Source organism: Sus scrofa, chromosome 12, assembly GCF_000003025.6.
Source record: "Sus scrofa isolate TJ Tabasco breed Duroc chromosome 12, Sscrofa11.1, whole genome shotgun sequence".
Lineage (NCBI taxonomy): Eukaryota > Metazoa > Chordata > Mammalia > Artiodactyla > Suidae > Sus > Sus scrofa.
In genome coordinates this window covers 37,803,034-37,827,041 of record NC_010454.4, presented here as the reverse complement: position 1 = coordinate 37,827,041, position 24,008 = coordinate 37,803,034, and the positions used below count along the sequence as shown (strand labels likewise).

The window sequence follows — 24,008 nt, the reverse complement described above, 5'->3', positions numbered from 1 at the left end:
ATATTTTATTTAAAAAACAAGATCTGGGACAAAAATGACAAATGGCTAAAAAAATAACAAAGCTGGGTGAAATTACATATTACACGTATGCTTGAAATACTGCTGTTACGGGTTGAACTGCATCCTCCAAAAGATAAGCTAAAGTCCTAACCTCCAAGTACCTGAGAATATGACCTCATTTGGAAAGACGGAAGACAGAAAGATAGAAGAGACATTCCATCCCTCTGAAGGCTGAGCGGATTCCACTGCCTGCCCTCCCACATCTCATGGCTAATTCCCTTAGGGGGAATAGCTCCTAGAAGACTCTGACTATCTGTTATGGGTTGAATTATATCCCCCTAAAAGATGCTTAAGTCCTAACCTCAGTACTGTTGAATGGGACCTTATATAAAATAAGGTCTTTGCAGATACAATCAAGCTAAGATGAGGTCATTTTAGGGTGGCTCCCAATCCAATATGACTGATTATCAGAGAAGAGAGACACAGGGGGTAGAAAGCCATGTGATGAAATAGACAGAGACAAGCCAAGGAACAATAATAAATGAGGGGAGTACCCGTTGTGGCTCAGTGGAAACGAATCTGACTAGCATCCATGAAGATGCAGGTCTGAGCCCTGGCATTGCTCAGTGGGTTAAGGATCCAGCGTTGCCTTGAGTTATGGTGTAGGTGGCAAACGAGACGCGGATCTGACATTACTGTGACTGTGCCCAGCAGCTACAGCTCCGATTCGACCCCTAGCCTGGGAACCTCCATATGCCACAGGTAAGGCCCTAAAAAAATACTACTACTAAATAAGGGACTCCACCAGAAGTTAAGAAAAAGGAAGGATTCTTCCCTGTAGATTTCAAAAATAGCGAGGCCCCGCCAACATCTTAATTTTGGACTTCTAGCCTCCAGAATTGTGAGATAAATAAATTTCTGTTGTTTTGAGTCACCCAGTTTGTGCTACTTTGTTACAGTCACCCTAGGAAACTAATACAATCGTACAATAAAAATTATTAAAAATTTAAAATACATATTTATGGCCCCTATATTGGTTATTTTTATCTATTGACTACCTGGAATCAGAGTATATGTTTATTGGTAGAGAGTTGGAAATCTGAAAAAAACAGGATCACAGTTAAACTCCAATACATAAAACTGGGTTTATGGATATATTCATTATCTTGATTGTGATAAACTGGATATATACAGTTCTCAAAAAAGATCAAAATGTACACAATTTAAATATGTGCATTTTATTGTATGTCTTTTATACCTCAAGAAAACCGTAAAAAAGGAAACAGATTCAGAAGTAAGTAAGTAAATTCAGAAGTAAGAAAGAAGATTCAGGAGTTCTCCTGTGGCACAGTGGGTTAAGGATCCAGCATTGTCACCGCAGTAGCTATGACACGGGTTCAATCCCTGGCCTGGGAACTTCCACATGCTGATGGTGCAGCAAAGAAAGAAAAGAAAAGAAAAGAAAAGAAAAGAAAAGAAAAGAAAAGGAAAGAAAGAAAGAAAGAAAGAAAGAAAGAAAGAAAGAAAGAAAGAAAGAAAGAAAGAAAGAAAGAAAGGAAAGAAAGAAAGAAGGAAAGAAAGAAAGAAGGAAAGAAAGAATGAATCTGAGAGATTTAGAAGCAGAAAGAGGGCAGGTTAGAAAAGGAAGAAAGAAGAGACAAAGGCCATCAGCCAGGGTAAGGGTATTATAAACCCCTTCCTAAATTTCCCCTAGGAAATTTACATTGCTTACTAAAATTCTTGGTAAGAGCAGATTTGTCTTTGGGGATCTCACAGAAAAGAATGAGGAGACAAAAGATAAGTAATCAAATGAATTAAAAATTAAGTAAATAAATGCATATCCTAGGAAATACAGATGGACAATAAATGAAAAACTAAGCTTATCTTCCATTTCATGTTTAGAGAATAAATGATGCCCTCTCATAACATTTCCTTGCTTAGTAGAACTTAAAAGTCTTGAATGAGGTGCCATCATCTTCTGAGCTTAGATAATTCAGCTAATAAAATTCATTTCTGAAGTTAAAACTAGTAAAACCATTAAGAAGAATTAAATGTTTTACCAAGAATTTGTATAAAACATTATCAAGTCAGTGAGCATTTGGTTGTTACCTGTGAAGTAGGCAAGAATAGATTTTTTTTTTTTCCCTATGGCTGTACCCATGGCATAGGGAGGTTCCTGGGCCAGGAACTGAATGTGAGCTGCAGCTGTGATCTATGCCACAGCTGTGGCAGTGCCAGATCCTTTAACCCACTGCTCTGGGCAAGGGATCAAACCTGTGCCTCTGCAGCAACCCAAGCAAACTGCTGCAGTCAGTTTCTTAACCCACTGCAGCACAGTGGGAACTCCCAAGGATAGATTACTACGTCCATTTCCTCAGAATTATTTTTTAAATAGTAGCTTTACTGAGATATAATGCACATTCCATAAAATTCAATCTTTTAAAGTGTACAAGTGATTTTTTAGTACATTTACAAGGTTGTCCAATCATCACCCCTATCTAATTCCAAACATTTTCACCCAAAAAGAAACCCCACAGTTATGAGCAGTAGCTCCCTATTATCTTCTCTCCTTAGCCTCTGGCAAACAATAACTGATATTCAATCTCTCTAGATTTGCCTCATCTGGACATTCATATGCCTGGAACCACACAATGTGTTGCCTATTTTGGCTGACATTTATCACTTAGCATACTGTTTCCACCTTCATCCATGTTGTAGCATGTATCAGATGGAGGAGAGCAGAACTTACACTGGAAAAGAGGCCTACATCAGAAAGAGCTATTATCAGAGATGTCTTTTTTCTTTTCTTTTTTTTTCCTCCTTTTTTCTTTTTGGGCTGTACCCTTGGCATATGGAAGTTTCAGGCTAGGGGCTGAATGAGCTACAGCTGCTGGCCTACACCACAGCCACAGCAACACAGGATCCGAGCCACATCTGTGACCTATACCACAGCTCACGCCAATGCCAGATCCCGAACCCACTGAGCGAGGGCAGGGATGGAACCCGCACCCTCATAGGTTCTAGTCGGGTTCATTAACCACTGAGCCACAAAGGCAACTTCCCAGAGGTGTCTTTTTACCCAAAAAACTTACCTGCCTACTAGGGCATCCTTTGTTTTCCCAACATCTCTGCCTTCCTATGGATGGACTTCCTTCCCCTTATACCCCTAGATCCTTATCCTTTTCCTTACTTCAGAATGTTATATGAGCCTCAGTAGCTGGCTGCCCTCTGGGTCTCAAATGTTTATGGGGCTCCTGGATGTACATACACAATTTGTTTCTCCTGTTAATCCGTTTTATATTAACTAGACCATCAACTATGTTAGACCAGTCAAAGATCCTAAAAGGGAAGAAGGGAAAAATTTTCTGCCCCTACACAGTACTTTATTCCCTCTTATTATCAAGAAATATTGGGAGTTCCCGTCATGGTGCAGTGGTTAACGTATCCGACTAGGAACCATGAGGTTGCGGGTTCGGTCCCTGCCCTTGCTCAGTGGGTTAACGATCCGGCGTTGCCGTGAGCTGTGGTGTAGGTTGCAGACGCGGCTCGGATCCTGCGTTGCTATGGCTCTGGCGTAGGCTGGCGGCCACAGCTCCGATTGGACCCCTAGCCTGAGAACCTCCATATGCCACAGGAGCGGCCCAAGAAATAGCAAAAAAAGATGAAAAAAAAAAAAAGAAATATTTTATTTTTGGTTATATCACATCTGCTTATGCTGAATGCCTCAGCTGATGGACCTTAGGACTGTTTCTATTTTGTAACCATTATCAACAGTGCTGTTACAAACATTTTCTTTTTTTCTTTTTTCTTTTTTTTTTTTTTGTCTTTTTGCCATTTCTTGGGCCGCTCCTGCAGCATATGGAGGGTTCCAGGCTAGGGGTCGAATCAGAGCCATAGCAGTGCAGGATCCGAACCACGTCTGCGACCTACACCACAGCTCACGGCAAATGCCGGATCCTTACCCCACTGAGCAAGACCAGGGATCGAACCCGCAACCTCATGGTTCCTAGTCGTATTCATTAACCCCTGCGCCACGATGGGAACTCCACAAACATTTTCTTAAAAGTAAATATATGCTTTCAGTTTTCGTGGGTATATACCTAGAAGTGGAAGTGCTGGGTCATATGAAAACTCAAGTGTTTAACAGTTTGAGTAACTGCCAGTTTTCCAAAGTGGCTGCATTATTTCACACTTTCAGCAACAATGTATGAAGGTTGCAATTTCTATACCCTCACTTCACCAATACTAATTATTATCTTTATTATTTTAGCTATCCGACCAATGTGAAGTGGTTTCTTATTATCATTTTAATTTACATTTTCCAATGTTAAGCATTTTTTCAAGTGCTTATTGGCTATATATATATCTTCTCTGGAAAGACATCAATTCAAACCCTTTCGCTGTCATCAAAAAAAATTTTTTTTCTTTTTAGGGCTGAACCTGCGACATATGGAGGTTCCCAGACTAGGAGTCCAATCAGAGCTGCACCTGCGGCCTACACCACAGCCACAGCAACGCAGGATCCGAGCTGAGTCTGCGGCCTACACAACAGCTCACGGCAATGCTGGATCCTTAACCCACTGAGGGAGGCCAGGGATTGAACCCACAACCTCATGGTTCCTAGTCGGATTCGCTTCTGCTGCGCCACCATGGGAACTCCTGTCATCAAAATTTTGAGGTAGATTATTCTGCATACAGAATGAGATAATAAAAATACTTACATTTTGCTTTCTCCTCATCTCTGCCTCTTGTAAGAAGGACAAGTCCAACTATTAAGTTATTGAAGTGCAGTCCTTTGGATGTTCCACCAAAAGAACAGTAAATCACCTATGAGAAAATGAATAATAAAGCCAACCTTAGACATTTCAGTTTTTAAGGAATTTGAAGATGGTATCACCTTTAAAATGTCTTATTCTCCATCTCCAAACAAGAACCTGGTAAACTTCAGTGTAATGATGCTAAGTGTAATGATGCTTACTCCCTTTTCTTCCTCCTTTACACCTTGTTATTACACTCAGCCAAGAATACACTGTACTTATTGTAAAGTACATATGTCACTGGCTCAATTTTTTTTTTTTTTGGTCTTTTGTCCTTTCAGGGCCGCACCCGAGGCATATGGAGGTTCCCAGGCTAGGGGTCTAATGGGAGCTGTTGCTGCCGGCCTACACCAGAGCCACAGCAATGCCAGATCTGAGCCACATCTGCAACCTACACCACAGCTCATGGCAACGCCAGATCCTTAACCCACTGAGCGAGGCCAGGGATCAAACCCAAACCTCATGGTTGCTAGTTGGATTCGTTTCCACTGCACCACAATGGGAACTCCACATACACTGAATTTTCTATCTCTTAGGAGTCCTCATAAAGGTCCAAGACGTTAAGTTCCTCCCCTTCAACAGACCCAATAATGTGATAAAGATGTTAAGACAATTAGAGAACTTCCTTTAACCTCCATTAAACTTATACACATCATTTTGATTTGAAGATCTACATTCTCTAAGTGAATGTTCAGAAATACAATGGCAATTATATTGCTATATATAAATGTACCTAATTAACATTCTGTACACCTTAAATTTATACAATGTTATAAGTCAAATATATTCAATCTTTTAAGTTTAAAAGAAGAAGGAAATTGGAAGTTATGAACCCTATTAGTATCCATGAGGATTTGGGTTTGATCCCTGGCCTTGCTCAGTAGAGTTAAGTTATGAACCCTACTAGTATCCATGAGGATTTGGGTTTGATCCCTGGCCTTGCTCAGTGGGTTAAGGATCCAGCATTTTGACCGTGGTATAGGTCAAAGACACAGCTTGAATCCCATGTTGCTGTGGCTGTGGTATAGGCTGGCAGCTGCAGCTCAGATTCAGCCCCTAGCCTGGGAACTTCCATATGCCATAAGCACAGCCTAAAAAAAAAAAACAAAAAAAGGGAAGGAAGGAAATATAAGAAGACATGTTTTTACACTCTTCGAATTGAGTATTACAATAATCAGAAATAAAGAAAAGCTATTCTTAAAAAGTTCTCAGGTGGCTTGGCAGTTGGGGATACAGCGTTGTCACTGCTGTGGCTCAGGTCCACTGAGTCCGAGCTGCTGCCAAAAAAAAAGGGATAGTAACAGCAAACACCTAAATTCAGTCATTCAACAATTCTGTGTGGAGTGCTTAGTGTGATAGAGTGAGATAACATATAACAAACATATATTCGGTCTTCCTCCAGGTTCCTGACACAAGAGCTCTGGAATTCCTGGTTATAGGTGAATGGAGCATCTTTTGTTATTCATTTAAGCTCTTTTAAACACACCTGAATTTATGCTAATATTTATGCTAATTAGGTAATTCTTGCTGGGTCCTTACAAAGCTTAAGATTGGGAGTCCTGTAGTCAGAGGAACTAACGATGTGATTATAGAGGGTTAGAACCTTCAGCCCCACTCCCCAACCTCTGGGAAGTGGAGAGGTGCTGAAGATTGAGCTAATCACAAATGACCAGTGAGTTAATCAATCATGCCTATGTAATGGACCTTCCATGGGAACCCCTAAACTATGCAGTTTATTGGTGAACACATTAGGGTGCAGGAAGCGTGGAATATCCAGAAAGGACATGGAAGTTCTATGCACCACCCTCCTCCTAACTCATGCCCTATCCCATGCATCACTCCATTTGTCTGTTCTTCAGTTTTATCCTTTATAATCAACTGCTAATAGCAAATAACAACTTCCTGAGAACTGTGGGCCATTCTGATAAATTACTGAATCCCAAGAAGAAAACATGGGACCCCTCAACTTATAGCTGATTAGTCAGAAGTATAGGAGGTCAGGAACCTGCGACTGGCATCTCTGGAAGTGACCTGTGGGGTCTGCACAAACTCTGGGTAGTGAGTATCAAAACTGAACTCAATTGTACGACACCCAGTTAGTGTCCAGAGAGTTGAAGAACTGATGACTGGTGTGGCAGAAAAAGACCGCACATTTGGTGTCAGAAGTGCTGTGTTTTTAAAAAAACAAAAAAACCCTACTATCTGCCATGCGGAATTTGTCATTAAAATACATGATTAAAGATAATTCAAGAAATAGAACTGAAATGGCCAACATATGAAAATACATATTCATTAAATGCTATTTATAAGTATATTTAATAACACTGACAGCTCATGACACAAAGTGTGTGTCTCTAGTGCCACTGATAGCAAAAACTAGCATAGGGAGATGGCTCCAAATCAAAACATAAAAACGATAAAAAGAACTTAACAAATATACTTTGTGGAATAACTACTTTTAGTGGGCCTCTGCATAACCCAAGGAAGGTAACAGAAAAAACCCTCCCTCCCTGGGGGAGGGACAGGAAAACGTCATACCCCCAGACCTTTAAAAATTTCACTGAGAAAGTCTTCCCTTCCAAGATCCAGAGACACAACAGTAACAGCAGAGAATGCCCCCCACCCCGACACCCCTCACCCACCTCCACCACTGTGCTAGCAAACACTGAGGAACAAGTAACAACAGTCTACTGCTGAAGGGGAGTAAAGAGTGTGGAGAGAGATCTCTGAGGTACAGTAACAAGGAGAAAATACAATTGAAAGTTAAAGGCAGAGTAACAGGTATGACTGGGTCACACTGCTGTACAGCAGAAATTGGCAAAACATTGTAAATCAACTATACTTTAATTTGAAAAAAAAAAAGTTAAAGGCAGAGTAGACATTAGAAAAGTCCTCTGGCAAACAAGCCTCCACCCCACAGAAGGTAACCCTGGTCTGGAATTTGAAGCCTGTAGGGCACTGTGGGTAGCAATAGCAACACACACACACACACACACACACACAAACAGCTCAACTATAGACTAGACTCACCCACTACTCATGCTAAAGACCTAGCCAGGCTAAAAATACTAGTTAGCTCAGTCTCTACTATCTTATATAAAACATCCATCTTCCCACCACAAATTATAAGTCATACAAGGAAAAGGAAAAAAAAAAAAATACTTCGTATAATGACAAAGGAAAAACATGCGAATAGAGTTCAATGAACCTTTGTAATGTTGCGCTCAAAAGTAAACTTTACAGAATCACGTTAAGAGATTATCCAAAATGAAACACAGAGGGGAAAATATGTGGGGATGGGAGGGAACAACACAGAAAATCCAAGAGCTGTGAGAAAATACCAAATGATTGAACATGCATGTAACTGAAATCCTAGAAGCAAAAGAGAATGGGGCAGAAGAAATATCTCAAGAGGTAAAGGCTGAGAATTTTCCGAAATTAATAAAGACACAAAACCACAGACAGAACTTGTTCAGAGAACAAGTAGGATAAATCTCACTTCTAACCCCCGAAAAGCAATGAGACAAATCATATACAAACTACTCAAAACAAAAAATAAGAAGAAAATCTTTAAGGCAGCCAGAAAAAAGACACATTGCATTGAGAGAAACATTTCTCATCAAAAACTACATAAGCCAGAAAACAGGGGGGTGACACTAAACAAACAAAAACCCACAACTGAGAATCCTATAACTAATGAAAATATCTTTGCAAAAGAAAGAATAGAGTTTTTCAGGAAAATAAAAACAGGGAAGTCATTACCAGCAAACCCATACCACTTAAAAGGGCAAAAGAAAGTACCTCACACTGAAGCAAATATGATACCAGATACTTGCATCTACACAAGGAAACAGTAATAACATAAATGAAGGTGAATATAAAATTTACTTGTTTTCTTATTTTTAATTGCTCTAAAAGACAACTGACTGGCTAAAGGAATAAAAGTAAAAATTTAATGTGTTTACCGTACATGAAAAGAACACATAATGACAGCACAGAAGATGAGATATAGCTTTATTTGCCAGTGAAAAATTAACCAAAGCATTACAGTGTTTTACCCCAACATCAACTCCATTAAATTTTTTTATCATATTATTTGCTTTTTATAAATTTGTATTTTTATAACAAAACAATAGCTAACACACTTGAACGGTTATTATGTGGCTTATAATTATTGCTGTATTTCACCAGTATTAAGCCTCAAGATGATTCCATGAGGAAGCTATTACTGGTGTTTCCATTTTATGGCTGAGGATAATTAGATCCCAAGGAGATTTAAGTAACTTGTCTAAAGTCATTAATCAATGAATTGGCAGGGTCAAGATTCAAACCTAAATTCCTGAAACCAAACATTTAACCACTTTATGTTCTATAGTACAATTATATGCATTCTCTAGTATTACATGAAATGAAAGACATCACTAGCAAGGTATATACCATTCTGGTGAAATATATTGAAGATTAAACTAAGAAATTGCAAAGTATCACAACCCTACAGACACCATGTTATTGGCATCCCTTTCCTTTCCACTTTGATAACATGGTCTCCTCACTTTTGACCACTTCATTGACTTTAATACAAAGAAAGCAAAGTAGCAAGAGTAAAATTAACAAATTTTGAGTAAGATATAATTTTCACTTTTGCAAGCATCTGTAAAATAAAGAAGATTTTGCTTTGAATATGTTTGGTTGGAATGATAGGATATACTAGTTACCTCACTCCCAAAATAAAAGAACAGCAATAACTTTCTAAAACCACAAAGTTCAAAAGTTCATATGACAGATGAGGAAAGGAGGCCCAGGAAATTTACTGTATTCCCTGAATTCTAAGGTGTATACATTTTCCACCTTTTATTAATGTTCTAGAAATCATGCATCTAACACATCAAATAGGTAGTATCTTCCTTCTACTTCAAAAGTTACTTTTAAATCAACGGTCACCTTACAACTGACAATGCTTTAACATTTATGAAATATTAAGTGCCATGCTCATTTCTACTCACACTGTTTTTAGGATTGACAAGAGGGGGAGTTCTGTCGTGGCTCAGAGGAAACGAATCTGACCAGCATCCATGAGGATACAGGTTAAATTCCTGGTCTTGCTTGGTGCGTTAAGGATCTGGCATTGCCGTGAGCTGTGGTGTAGGTCGAAGATGCATCTCAGATTTGACATTGCTGTGGCTGTGGTGTAGGCCAGCAGCTACAGCTCCTACTGGACCCCTAGCTTGGGAACCTCCATATGCCAGGGGTGTGGCCCTAAAAAGACAAAAAAGGGGGGAGGGATTGACAAGAGAGGTTGTACACAAAATAGTGATAGTAAGGATATTTTGATACTACTTTTTTTTTTTTTTTTTTTTTTTTTGTCTTCTTGCCATTTCTTGGGCTGCTTCCACAGCATATGGAGGTTCCCAGGCTAGGGGTCGAATTGGAGCAATAGCCGCTAGCCTATGCCACAGCCACAGCAACTCGGGATCCGAGCCGCGTCTGCAACCTACACCACAGCTCACGGCAACACCAGATCCTTAACCCACTGAGCAAGGCCAGGGATGGAACCAGCAACCTCATGGTTCCTAGTCAGATTCGTTAACCACTGAGCCACAAAGGGAACTCCTGATACTACTTTTTAAAGAGCACATAAGTGTTAACTATAACTTGTTAAAAGATCTTTCTTTAAAAATCCCTCTAATGCTTTTTTGTAGCTATTTTAAAAAATCAAGGAGAATAAAGCTATCTTCTTAAACATTTGGAGACCATCAATATCCAGATTGAGACTCAGCATACATACTGTTTGTTACACTAATGTGTAAAATTGACGCCTGTGGTAATGATCTCACCAGCCTCCTTTCAGACAATGATATAATCCAGTAAATAATATGATTAGTTGAGAAGATTGGGAAATTCATTGGCATTTTAAAAAAGAAAGGCTTATACTCTAAATTGCCAAGAACCTACCCTTTGCCATATAGTTAGAAGGTTAAAAAAAAAGACAGATGTGTGCAGGTGGTCCAGAGTTAAGGAAGGGTTGTGTCATGTTTCAATGACATTCTACAGCCCTCGTGTTTTTCCTTTCAGGGTCTATTGGGCAGAAGGTACAAGGGCACTCCACCATTCCTTGGGGTAAGTAGTAAGTGAGGCATATTGTTTCATATTAGGACTTCTGGAGTCAGGGATGCCCGAGTTTGAAGCTGGACTTTCTTAATATACCAGCTATGTGATCTTGGGCAAATCACTTAACTATCTGCGTCTTAACTACATTCCATTATAGAGGCAATATCACCTGTCTTCTCATTTTAAGACCCAGGCAGAAGAGCAGTCCCTGTGTGTAAAATGCCATTCGCAGGGCAGAAGACAAGAAAAGCTGAGCTTGGAGTTACGTCATGGCGCAGTGGTTAACAAATCCAACTAGGAACCATGAGGCTACGGGTTCGATCCCTGGCCTTGCTCGGTGGGTTAAGGATCCGGCGTTGCCACGAGCTGTAGTGTGGGTCGCAGACGCGGCTCGGATCCCGCATTGCTGTGGCTTTGGTGTAGGCCGGTGGCTACAGCTCCGATTCGACCCCTAGCCTGGGAACCTCCATATGCCGAGGGAGCAGCCCAAGAAAGGCAAAAAGACAAAAAAAAAGAAAAAAGAAAAGAAAAGAAAAGCTGAGCTTGACTCCACTTTGTTAACTAGTAAGAATTAAGAATTGATGAGCTTTTCGCCTTGGAAAATATTTTTCCTAAATAAACTCTATTACACTTTTTTTCTCCCTTTTTGGCCACCCTGTAGCATATGGAGTTCCTGGGCCAGGGATCGGATCCAAAACTGCAGTTGCAACCTAAGTTGCACCTTTATTACACCTTTTAAATGGCTTGATTAATAGTCAATAGAACCAGATTAATGTTTTGTTTTTTCTTTTTCTGGACGCCAGGGGTTGATGTGGGATCTCAGTCCCCAGACCAGGGATTAAACTCAGGCCATGGCGGTGAAGTGGCAAGTCCTAACCACTAGATCACCAGGGGACTCCCCCAAATTAATGCTTTTAAATTTTCATTTCACTTTACACAATCTTCATGAGCATCAACACATTTCTGTTGAAGATTTTAATGAAGATTTGATTATCAATTGTTTTTTTCTCCATATCAAAACTTTTCTATACTATATTTTGAGGCTGTTATTTCTATGAAATCCAGTTTTCTTACATCAAATTTAGTTGATCTAAATTTGTTAATGAAGAATTGATTTTTCTGGAGTTCCTGTCGTGGCATAATGGTTAACGAAGCCGCCTAGGAACCATGAGGTTGCAGGTTCAATCCCTGGCCTTGCTCAGTGGGTTAAGGATCCGGTGTTGCCGTGAGCTGTGGTGTAGCTCGCAGAAACAGCTTGGATACCGAGTTGCTGTGGCTCTGGAGTAGACCGGCGGCAACAGCTCTGATTAGACCCCTAGCCTGGGAACCTCCACATGCTGCGGAAGCGACCCCAGAAAAGGCAAAAAGACCAAAAAAAAAAAAAAAAAGAAAAAAAAAAGAAAAGAAAAAAAGGATTTTTCTGGAAATGTCTAAACAACCAGCTCTCTATGCTTTAAGAAAAACCTGCTATCGTTTATTCTTAATTTGATAAATATTTTACTGTATATCTCTACAAGATACTTTAAAAACATAACCATGATATCATTATCACAGCTAAAAAAACCCTCATGAATGGGATTAGTTCTCTTATAAAAGAGGCCTAAGAAAACTCCCTTGGGAGTTCCCAACAAGGCTCAGTGGAAATGAATCTGACTAGCACCCATGAGGACGCAGGTTCAATCCTTGGCCTTGCTCAGTGGGTCAGTGATCCAGCATTGCCATTAGCTGTGGTGTAGGTCACAGACTTAGCTCCGATTCGACCCCTAGCCCGGAAACATCCGTATGCCAAGTGTGCGCCCTAAAAAGACAAAAACAAAGAGTGCTCCCTTGCCCCTTCTGCCAAAGGAGGACACAATGGAAAGGAAGTGTCAGATCAGACACTGAATCTGTGTGCACCTTAATATTGGGCTGTTCTCACAGCCTCCAAAAGTATGAGAAATAAAATTCTGTTCACACACCACCCAGAATATAGTATTCTGTTATAGCAGCCTGAATAGACTGAGACAAAGATTAGCAAAAATTCCTTAGTATCACCAAATATCTAGTCAGTATTTAAATTTCCCCAACTGTCTCATTTTAAAAATATATAACTGTTTGCTAGTCTCTTAAGTCTCTCGATCTGTAGGTTTCTTTTCTTTCCCCCTCTTCTTCTTACTTCCCTTCTTTCTTTTTCATCACAATTTATTTGCTAAAGAAACCAAGATGTTTTCCTGTGGAGTTTCTCAGTCTGCATTTTGTTGACTGTATTGTCTACCCTCTCTATTTGCTATAAAGCGGTAGTTAGAGAAGTGATTGCATTTAAATTATACTTTTTGGCAAGAACCATCTCCCAGTTGGTGCTATTATATCTCCATCTGGAGGCACAAAATGATTTTTTGTAATATCAGGAGCAATTAATGATCACTGGCTAGGTTCATAACTTCATTAAAGGTTAAAAATGCTGGTAATTCTCCTGATTTTGGATGGAATATTTCTACAAAGAGAAAAATTCTCCTACTCTACTACTTGGTTACCATGAGATAAACTTTGTATAAAACAGAATAAACTGATTCTTTATTAACCAGAACAGCTGATTCTTCTTCATTAATCAGTTTTTTAAATATGAGTTGGTTTCTCAGCATTTTTCAAAAGTATCTGTGCAGAAAAAAGAAAATATAGAAGACCTAAGACTGCTATCCTTAGATCTGCTGGTAAGTCTGGCCCTTGATTAATCTAGGAACCTGCATTTCAGGAAAGTTTCTACCATACCCTAAATATTAAATGTGGTTAAATGCCTAAGCGGTTTGTAAAAACAATGTAGTTTATACTCAACAACATCTGATTTTCTTTTGGAAGTTTGGAATTCTGGTATGTGATAGATAGAGGGTACCCAGGTGGACCAGCTCCAATAAAAGCCCTGAGCACTAAGTCCTTCTAAAGAGCTTCCCCAGTAGAAAACATTTCACACCTGGTGTCCCAACTTATTGTCAGAAGAACTGTGTACATCCTGTGTGATTCCCCTGGAAGAGGACTCTTAGAAGCTTGCACCTGGTTTTCTCCAGACTTTGCCCTATATGCCTTTTCTCTTTGCTGATTTTGCTTTGTATCCTTCTGCTATAATAAATCACAGTACTGAGTATGACTATCTGCTGAGTCCTGGGAGCCCTTCCTATGAATCATGAATCCAAGGTGATCTTGGAAACCCTGTGTCCAAAGGGGTTTATTTATTTATTTGTTTGTTTGTTTGTTTGTTTAGGGCCATACCCGTGGCATATGGATGCTCCACGTCTAGGGGTCTAATCAGAGCTATAGCCACCGGCCTACGCCACAGCCACAGCAACAAGAGATCCAAGCCACGTATTCAACCTACACCACAGCTCATGGCAACGCCAGGTCCTTAACTCAATGAGCAAGACCAGGGATCGAACCTCCGTCCTTATGGATGCTAGCCAGATTTGTTTCTACTGTGCCACGATGGGAACTCCTAAATTTTTTTTTTTTTTTTTTTTTGGTCCTTTTCAGGGCTGTACCCATGGCATATGGAGGTTCCCAGGCTAGGGGTCTAATCAGAGCTGTAGCCATCCGCCTATGCCAGAGCCACAGCAATGCCAGGTCTGAGCTGCATCTTCGACCTACACCACAGCTCAGGGCAATGCTGGATCCTTAACCCACTGAGCGAGGCTAGGGATCAAACCGGCAACCTCATGGTTCCTAGTCATATTCATTTCCATTGCACCAAGAGGAGAACTCCAGAAGGGGTATTTTTAAAAATACTGTATTTGATATGCTGCAATTTCCTTACAATTATCCTTAGTGATAACCAACGTTTCCATCTTTATCCCTTGTAGAGGGTGACTCTTCAAAATGGCTCCTGAATCCCTTTTATATGACTCAAAGTAGTGTCTGAAACCTACCTTTCTCTCTGGTGTGACAAGATATTCTAAACTCACATTATACATTTCCTAGCACAGACCTAGAATAAGACATTTTTCCAAGCAGCCCTGGTTCTTTTAAGTGGGAAATGATATTTTAGAGATCACAATCAGGATACTAGGGGTGCTTACTACTTGGGTATTAATGAATGTTTCTCAAACTTTTCACTGAAAAATAAAACACATCATGAATTTCTACGAATATTCCCACACACATACAATCCTTTACACTTTATCTCCAACTAAGCCAATCATCACATTTTGATAGATTAATGTTTCAATGTTCCTTTCTAGAGGGCATTGTGGAACTAAGATAACAGGGAGGTAAGATAATAAGAAGATAATTCTAAATGATAATGTCAAAAGGGAATTTGAGGAGTTCCCGTAGTGGCGCAGTGGTTAACGAATCCGACTAGGAACCATGAGGTTGCGGGTTCGGTCCCTGCCCTTGCTCAGTGGGTTAACGATCCGGCATTGCCATGAGCTGTGGTGTAGGTTGCAGACGTGGCTCGGATCCCGCGTTGCTGTGGCTCTGGCGTAGGTCGGTGGCTACAGCTCCGATTCGACCCCTAGCCTGGGAACCTCCATATGCCGCGGGAGCGGCCCAAGAAATAGCAACAACAACAACAACAACAACAACAACAACAAAAAAAGACAAAAAAAAAAAAAAAAAAAAAAGGGAATTTGAGAGCATAAAGCATGAGAATACTGAACGTAGATATTTGTAAGAGACTTCTGATGCTCTCACAGATGTAGTCCTCCTTCCTCTGGGGACATGAGGCATGAATACATTTCCTCATGCTCCTTGCAAGTGAACAGGGTTATATGACTACTTCTGGCCAAAAAGTCATGGACAGAAATGACAGGCACCACTTCTGTGATTAGGCCAAGTACCTAATCACAAGAGAGGTGAATAGTACCCAAAACTCATATGGAGTGGACCAATCAAGACAGAAAAGAGACCCCAATTAACACCTAGTCCATTTAGTAGAAACCTCAAAAAAGTCAATATGCAGTATTAGAACTAAACTAGATTTTGGAGTAAAGACCCAACATAACAAAGCTTTAAAACAAGCCTCACAAGGATTACACTAATCTGGAACTAATTTAACTATGTGCTAGAATAAAAGACTACCAGCACTCTTTGAATAAAGACACAAAATTTAGGAATTCCCGTCAGGGTGCAGTGGTTAATGAATCCGACTAGGAACCATGAGGTTGCGGGTTCGATCCCTGGCCTCACTCAGTGGGTTAAGGATCTGGTGTTGCTGTGAGCTGTGGTATAGGTCGAAGACACGGCTCAGATCCCAAATTGCTGTGGCTCTGGCATAGGCCGGCAGCTACAGCTCTGATTAGACACCTAGCCTGGGAACCGCCATATGCTGTGGGAGCAGCCCAAGAAATGGCAAAAAGATATACACACACACAAATACAGTATCTGAAATAAAAAGCTTGTTGTAGAGCTTTAACAGCCTACTTAAAACTGGCAAATAAAAGATCAATGAACTTGAAGACAAAATGTAACTATCCCAACTGAAGTACAGTAAGAAAAAAAAGCTACCTACAAATGAGGGGCAGGAGAGAGATGGAAAATAAATAAAATAGAGATAATAATCAGTCTCAGTAATGTGAAAAATCATCAAGCATTTTTATATACATATAACTGGAAGCCAAGAAAGAAAAAGGAAGGGGAGGTAAAAGGGAAGAAGAGTGGCTAAATACCTCCTACATCTGATGATAAACCCACAGATCAAGACGCTCAAAGGAGCTCGAACAAGATAAATGCAGAAAGCCAAGCTAAGGTATATCAATAAATTTCTGAGAAACAATGATTGAAAAAAATCTGATTGAAAATTATAAATACAAAGAGTGTTTGATTTAAAATTATGTACCTTCCTTGGAAAAAAGTCTCTGAGGAAGTGCCAAACTGTCATTTTTTTCATCATAACTATTAAACACTCTTTATCAGTGATTTGGTGACACGGAAGGCATGTGTATTAATTTTGTAAATGACGAAGCTGGGAGGAATGGCTCTAAAATAGGTAACAGAATACACAATCGAATTTATCTTAGGCGGAAGTTCCCACGTTGTGGCACAACGAAAACGAGTCTGACTGGAATCCATAAGGATGCGACTTCAAGCCCTGGACTCACTCAGTGGGTCAGGGATCCAGTGCTGCAATGAGCTGTGGTGCTGGTCACAGACGTGGCTTGGATCCTGAGTTGCTGTGGCTGTGCATAGGCTGGCAGCTGTAGCTCTGATTTGACCCCTAGCCTGGAAACATTCATATGCCATGGGTGCAGCCCTAAAAAAAAGAAAAGCAAAAAAAAAAATTTTATCTTAGGCAGGGACACCGGGCTACATGCAACAAGATTAAATGCAATACATTTAGAGTTTTGTAAAAACTTAGAATTACATGTAAGGATAGAAAAACAAGATCAAGCTTGGAAATTTTAGCCAACAAAGCTATGGCCTTTTTTGCTTAAGCTAATATAATGCTCTGCTGCATGGCAGTGATTAAAGAATTAAGCATTCTCTCACTGTTCATTAATTTAATTCCATCTAGAGAACAGCATAGAATTAACCAGTATGATATTAACTATGGTTCAGAAGCAGCAGGGGGAAAGAATTTGTTCATATGCCTAGAAAGGCAAGTTCCAGTGTCCCAATTCAAATAGCTGAATTCCATTTTTGAGAGGCTGCAGATTTCCAATGGGAATTCTAGTAGAGACAGCAGGAACTATGGGATCATGACACTTGCCAAAATCCCCAGTGGCTTCTAGCTCCACCTCTATCTCTAAAACCAGAAAATGAGGCTGATACTAGGTCAGGTTTAATATATAGAATTGTTTCAATGCCTCCAAATTTAAAGGGGATGGAATGAAAAAACAAAAATTACACTGAATTCATATCTTACATTTTCAAGGTAATTTGTCACATTGATTTAAAATATCCAATACTTAGCAAGACACAAAAACTTTAACAATGTAAGAGAAATATTAAACAGAGAAGAATGTCTGAGTTAAAACTGACCACTTGCAAGTTATTTATTACAATGGGATACTATTCAGCCATAAAAAGAAATGAAGTTCTAACACACCCTACAACAAGATGAATCTTGAAAATATTATGCAAAGGAAATAAGCCACACACAAAAGGAAATATATTGTATGATTTCACTTACATGAAATATTTAAAACAGGCAAATTCATAAAGAGAGCAAGCAGCTTGGGGAGGGGAAAAGGTAGTGTTTTTACTGCTCCATAGGTACAGAGGTTCTGGCAAAGGTAATAAAAACATTTTAAAGAAAGTGTAGTAGGAAAGAACAAATCTGACTCCATATTACATCTGTTCTGTGGCCTGTGCTTAGCAATTTTAGGAAATTTAAGTGATCCTTAACTCACAAGGCCACCAGGGAACTCTGAAAGAGTTCTTACCACAAGGAAAAAAAATTTTTCTGCTTTCTTTTTTATATGTATATGAGATGATAAATGTTAACTAAAATTACTGCGGTAATATTCCAAGAAACATGTAAGTCAAATTATCATGCTGTATACCTTAAACTTTGGTGCTGTATGTCACTTTAAATCTCAATAAAACTGGAAGAAAAAAATAGCAAGAGATAACAAAGTGTTGGTGAGGATGTGGAGAAAAGTGAACCCTGGTGCACTGTTGGTGGGAATGTAAATTGACACAGCCATTATGGAAAACAGTATAAAAGTTCCTCAAAAAATTAAAAATAGAACTACCATACAATCCAGCAATCCTACTTCTGGGAATATATCCAAAGGAAATGAAAACAGGATGTCAAAAACATATATGTAACACCCATTTTTCAATGCAGCATATATTGCTCACAATAGACAAGATATGGAAACAACTTGAGTGTTGATCAACAGATGAATGGGTAAAGACATGATACACTTATACAATGAAATATTATTCAGCCATGGGAAAGAAGAAAACCCTGCCATCTGCAACAACATGAATAAATCTTGAGAGAAACAAGCCAGAGAAAGAAAGAAAAATACTGCATTGGTATCACTTATATGTGGAATCCTAAAAAGAAAAAGAAAAAGTCAAACTCTTAGAGATTAGAAAAGTGGCTCCCAAGGCCTGGAGGAATGGAGGAAAACAGGTAAGATGAATAAGGTCTGAGGACCTAATGCATATTATAACAGGGTAACAACAGTTGATAACACTGTATTACATGCTACTAATTCCACCTTGCAAAGAGAACTTAAATGTTCTTACCAAAAACAACAAACAAAAAACCCCAGGAGGGAGGGAGTTCCCATAGTGGCTCATCAGATATGAATCTGACTAGCATCCATGTGGATGCAGGTTTGATTCCTGGCCTTGCTCAGTGGGTTAAGGATCCAGCATTGCTGTGAGCTGTGGTGTAGATCACAGATGCAGCCGGGATTCTGCATGGCTGTGGCCTAGGCGAGGAGCTGTAGCTACAGATCAACCCCTAGCCTGGGAACCTCCATATGACATGGGTGTGGCCTTAAAAAGACAGAAAAAAACACCAGGAGTTAGGTTCTGTAAACTCCAGAGTAATAAAGGTTTGAGAAATCTAAAGAAACTGCTATAATGGCAATTTCTTTTTTTTTTTTTTTTTTTTTTTTTTTTGTCTTTTTGCCTTTTCTAGGGCTGCTCTCAAGGCATATGGAGGTTCCCAGGCTCGGGGTCCAATGGGAGCTGCAGCTGCCAGCCTACGTCAGAGCCACAGCAACGCGGGATCCCAGCCACGTCTTCGACCTACGCCACCGCTCACAGCAACGCCAGATCCTTAACCCACTGAGCAAGGCCAGGGATCAAACCCGTAGCCTCATGGTTCCTAGTCGGATTCATTTCCGCTGTGCCACGACAGGAACTCCAGCAATTTCTTAATAGAATAACTATCCCGATTCATACTTTTAAGATGCATCTTAACTCTAACAGGATACTTCATAAATTGGTGAGATCTTTCCTTCTGGAAAGGGAAACCAAGTGGCTAGGGCACTGAGCAGAAAGGAGATTTTCCACTACCTGTTTTTTTTTTTTTTTTTTTTTTTCAAATTTTGAACTATGAGAATGTACCATTGTTAAAAAGCATAGAAAGAGAGTAAGAAAGGAAAAAAGATATGTATTTCTCAAATGTCTTCACAAGCCATATCATACTGACAAAGATCTAAATCAGGTAAAAAATGAGGCCATATGCACCAGACAAAACAGTTTTTCTTTCTTTCTTCCTTTGTTCCTTTTTTTTTTTTTTTTTTTTTTTTTTTAAGTCTTTTTAGAGCCAAGCCCAGGCACATGGAGGTTCCCAAGCCAGGGGTCGAATTGGAGCTGTAGCAGCTATAGCTCCAGTTTGACCCCTAGCCTAGGAACTTCCATATGCCACAAGTGCAGTCCTAAAAAAAGCAAAAAAGAAAGAAAGAAAGAACAAACGAAAGAAATCAAGGAAGGAAGGAAGGAAAGAAAAATCCAGGAGTTCCTGTGGTGGCTCAGCAGTACGAAACCCAACTAGTATCCATGAGGACTCAGGTTCAATCCCTGGCCTCGCTCAATGGGTTAAGGATCCGGTATTGCTGTGAGTTGTGGTATCAGTGCGGCTCAGATCTGATGTTGCTGTGGCTGTGATATAGGCCGGCAGCTGTAGCTCTGATTAGACCCCTAGCCTGGGAACTTCCATGTGCCATGGGTATTGGCCCTTGAAACAAAAAAAAAGAAAAAGAAAAGAATCCAGTAACCTAGCAACAATCTACACTACCTTGAAGGAAGACCATGTGCATCCAAGCTCCAGAAACACTCAAGGCACAAACCCCAAAAGTTAAAACACAAGAAAAGTAGATACAGGATCTGAATCTTGTTACATGAAGTCAGGGAAAGTTCTTGAAGAGTAACATTTCCACGTAGCCAAAACAGAAATATAGGTGAAAGTGGAAAAAACTAGGTAAAAGAGGACATTATACCAAAACTGGAGATGAACTACCATATTTTAATCTATGTTACCAACCCTTGTGCATATATATACACACACACACACACACACACACACACATATATGATTTAAATAGCAGCATGACAATCCCAGTTAAACCAATATCGGGTCAAAGAAGGAACTAATAATATAAGCCTTGATGTCTACCCCCAAAATGAGGAAAATAAGGAAGAAGTTGGTCTTCTCCCCTACCTCTTTATCTTTGATTATAAAAACATAGTCCTCTTTGTTCTGGGGGCTGCTGCATTCCTTTGCCAGCCCACTTGTTTCTCTCACAAGTGTCTTATGCTAAAAAACTCACTTGGCCTGCCACTTTACCTCACATGGAATTCTTTCTGCAACGAGACAAAATAACCTGAGCTTCAGTAAGTCCTGACACCAGGTGAGCGGTTTCAATTACAAGACAGTGGGTTCAGAGTTCTCTTCTGGCACAGAGGGTTTAGGATTCAGAGTTATCACTGCAGCAGCTTGGGTCACTGCTGTGGTGTGAGTTCTTTCCCTGGCCCAGGAACTTCCATATGCCTCAGGCACAGACAAAAATAAAATAAAAGACATCAAGTTCAAGTGTTCTCCTAAGTCAGGGATCACGGATTCTGAAGTGTGGGTAGATTCCAGTTCCAGCCCATGGGTTCGTGTTCCAATCTGAGTTTTGACTGGGTTTGAGGCCCACCTGAGAAGGAGTGCAGTTTCAGAATCAACCTGAAAAATAAGTACATGAGCTTGCAATTCAGGTGAGTTTTCATTGAAACATAATGGTTAACAACTCTGGAATCAAACAGATCTGAGGTCAAATCCTAGCTCTTCTAATTAGTTGTATGGTTTTGGATAAATTATATAACTTCAACTTGCACATCTAGAAAATGGAATTAAACAATAATAGCACCTTCACCTTGCATGGTGTTGTTAGAATTAAATGAGATGATAATTTACATAAAATGTTCATCCTAGTGCCAGGTGCACAGTATATAACTCCATCAATTTTAGTCGTCATCATCATTCATGGGAGGCACTACAGAACAGTAGCTAATTAGGATCTGAATACTTGGACTTGAATCCTGCATCTGCTCATTAGCTTTAACACTTGAGCAAGTAACCTAACCTCCTTAGGCCTTAGTATCTTTTTATCATTCATAAAGTGGTAGTAATATTAGTACTTGCATCATGACAAATGTCATATAATTTTTTTTGGAGTTTTTCTCTTTTTGCCTTTTCTAGGGCTGCTCCCTCAGCATATGGAGGTTCCCAGGCTAGGGGTCGAATTGGAGCTGCAGCTGCAGGTCTACGCCAGAGCCACAGCAACACAGGATCAAAGCCACATCTGCGACCTACACCACAGCTCACGGCAATGCCAGATCCTTAACCCACTGAGCAAGGCCAGAGATCGAACCCGCAACCTCATGGTTCCTAGTTGAATTCGTTAACCACTGAGCCACGACGGGAACTCCCAAATGTCATATAATTTAAATGAATAGATGAAAATTTGTGAATTTACTAGACAAACACAATCTTAACCAAGTATTCAAAGTTAACACCCCCATTAGTAGCATAATGTGGTTGTTCAAAATACTAAACGACATATTTGTAAAGCAGCTAATAAAGTAACTTGCATATAATATTAATCAATAAAGTCTCTCATAGTAATGTATTAGCTCTGAGGGAAAGGTCTAGTTTCAAATAAACAAATTATTTTTATTTGTACCTCCTGTAACATTTGTAAACTGTGTTATTCTATACAAGTATGATCTGGCTAGTTTTGGGTTTAGCTAAAACTATTCATAGAAAGATTAAACTAACAACCTTTGCCATATAACATGATGCTCTCAAAAGGTCTAGCAGAGAAACAAACTAATGATAAATTCAGGTAGTGTATCTCTTTGGAGTTGAAAGATATTAAATAAATATCCTATTATCTTTCAAAGAAAAATATCAGTATTTAGCTTAATAAAAAGTTTCAATTAAAAAATATAAGATGGGAAAAAGACAAAAAAAAAAAAAAAAAAAAAAAAAGGATGGGGAGTTCCCGTTGTGGCTCAGGGGTACAAACCCAACTGGTAACCAAGAGGAGGTGGGTTCCACCTCTGGCCTTTCTCAGTGGGTTAAGGATCTGGCATTGCCATAAGCTGTGGTGTAGGTTGCAGAGGTGGCTTGGACCTGGCATTGCTGTGGCTGTGGCATAGGCTAGCAGCTGTAGCTCCAATTCGACCCCTGGCCTGGGAACTTCCATATGCCGCAGGGGTGGCCCTAAAAAGACATAAAAAAAAATTTAGGATGAACAGACTTTCCAAATATTTGAGTAAATGTACCACAGAATTTTTAGGAAAAATTCTACATGAAAAGTATTCTAAATAATATTTTCTTCCTACTACTAGCTTTAACAGCTAGTTTTGCTCCCAAAGGCGCATGACCAAAAGGAAAAATTCCACACAGCTCTACACATTTACAACATAATCTGAAAACAAAGCAAAATAAAAATAACACTTTTCTGATTAAAAAGAGGAAACAAAATTATTCATAAAGCCAAGTAAGTAACAAAAATTATACCCATCATAATAAATATATCATATATGTGCCAGGGATCAAATGAGGTAAGGAAGACAGTAAGGAAAGAACAACTTAATTGGGCTTTCTTGACACCAACATTTTGTTGAACTTAATCAAATATTGATGTATACGTCTTTTGATATATGTGCTTAATTTGCTTCCTTACTCTCTATCTTCTTCAGCTCATTAAAAGTGTCTTGGTTTTGAAGGAGGACTTATTCTCTTAGATTTTTAAAAGTCCCCTGAGATGGAAAAAGCTTAGATCTAGCATGTATCATTCCTGACTTAAACGTAAAAGCTGCAGTAAGCAGGGCTCTTCTGAGAACTACCTTCACAGTGATTTCCTTCCCACTAGGATAAGAAATGAGCAAACAACAGTAATAGACAGTTGTTAGCTTGACCTACCTTTCCAACTAAGAGCCAGGAATGCTCACAGTAAGCTCTTTCAAAACTCATTTCAGTTCCTGCCCTTACCAACAAACTTTGGCCCAAACACCATATGGACCTAAACACCAAACCACTCAACTATTAGGCAAATATTGTATATCTCTATGAGAAACAGGAAAATCAAAACCCAACTAGACTTGTATGAGGGTGTGACCAACACTGTGTCAACAGCTGGATTTTATTTTATAAATCAC

The 24,008-nt window shown here is 39.6% G+C and overlaps 1 protein-coding gene across 2 annotated transcripts in view; it reads right to left on the bottom strand.

Annotated features, from left to right (window-relative positions):
* Positions 1–24,008, bottom strand: part of USP32 (ubiquitin specific peptidase 32) — a 223,916-nt gene that overhangs the window by 117,007 nt on the left and 82,901 nt on the right. For both annotated transcript variants that reach the window (XM_021067306.1, XM_021067305.1), the window contains exon 3: positions 4,722–4,827. In XM_021067306.1, coding sequence (XP_020922965.1) covers positions 4,722–4,827 — 106 coding nt within the window. The remainder of the gene's footprint in view (positions 1–4,721; positions 4,828–24,008) is intronic.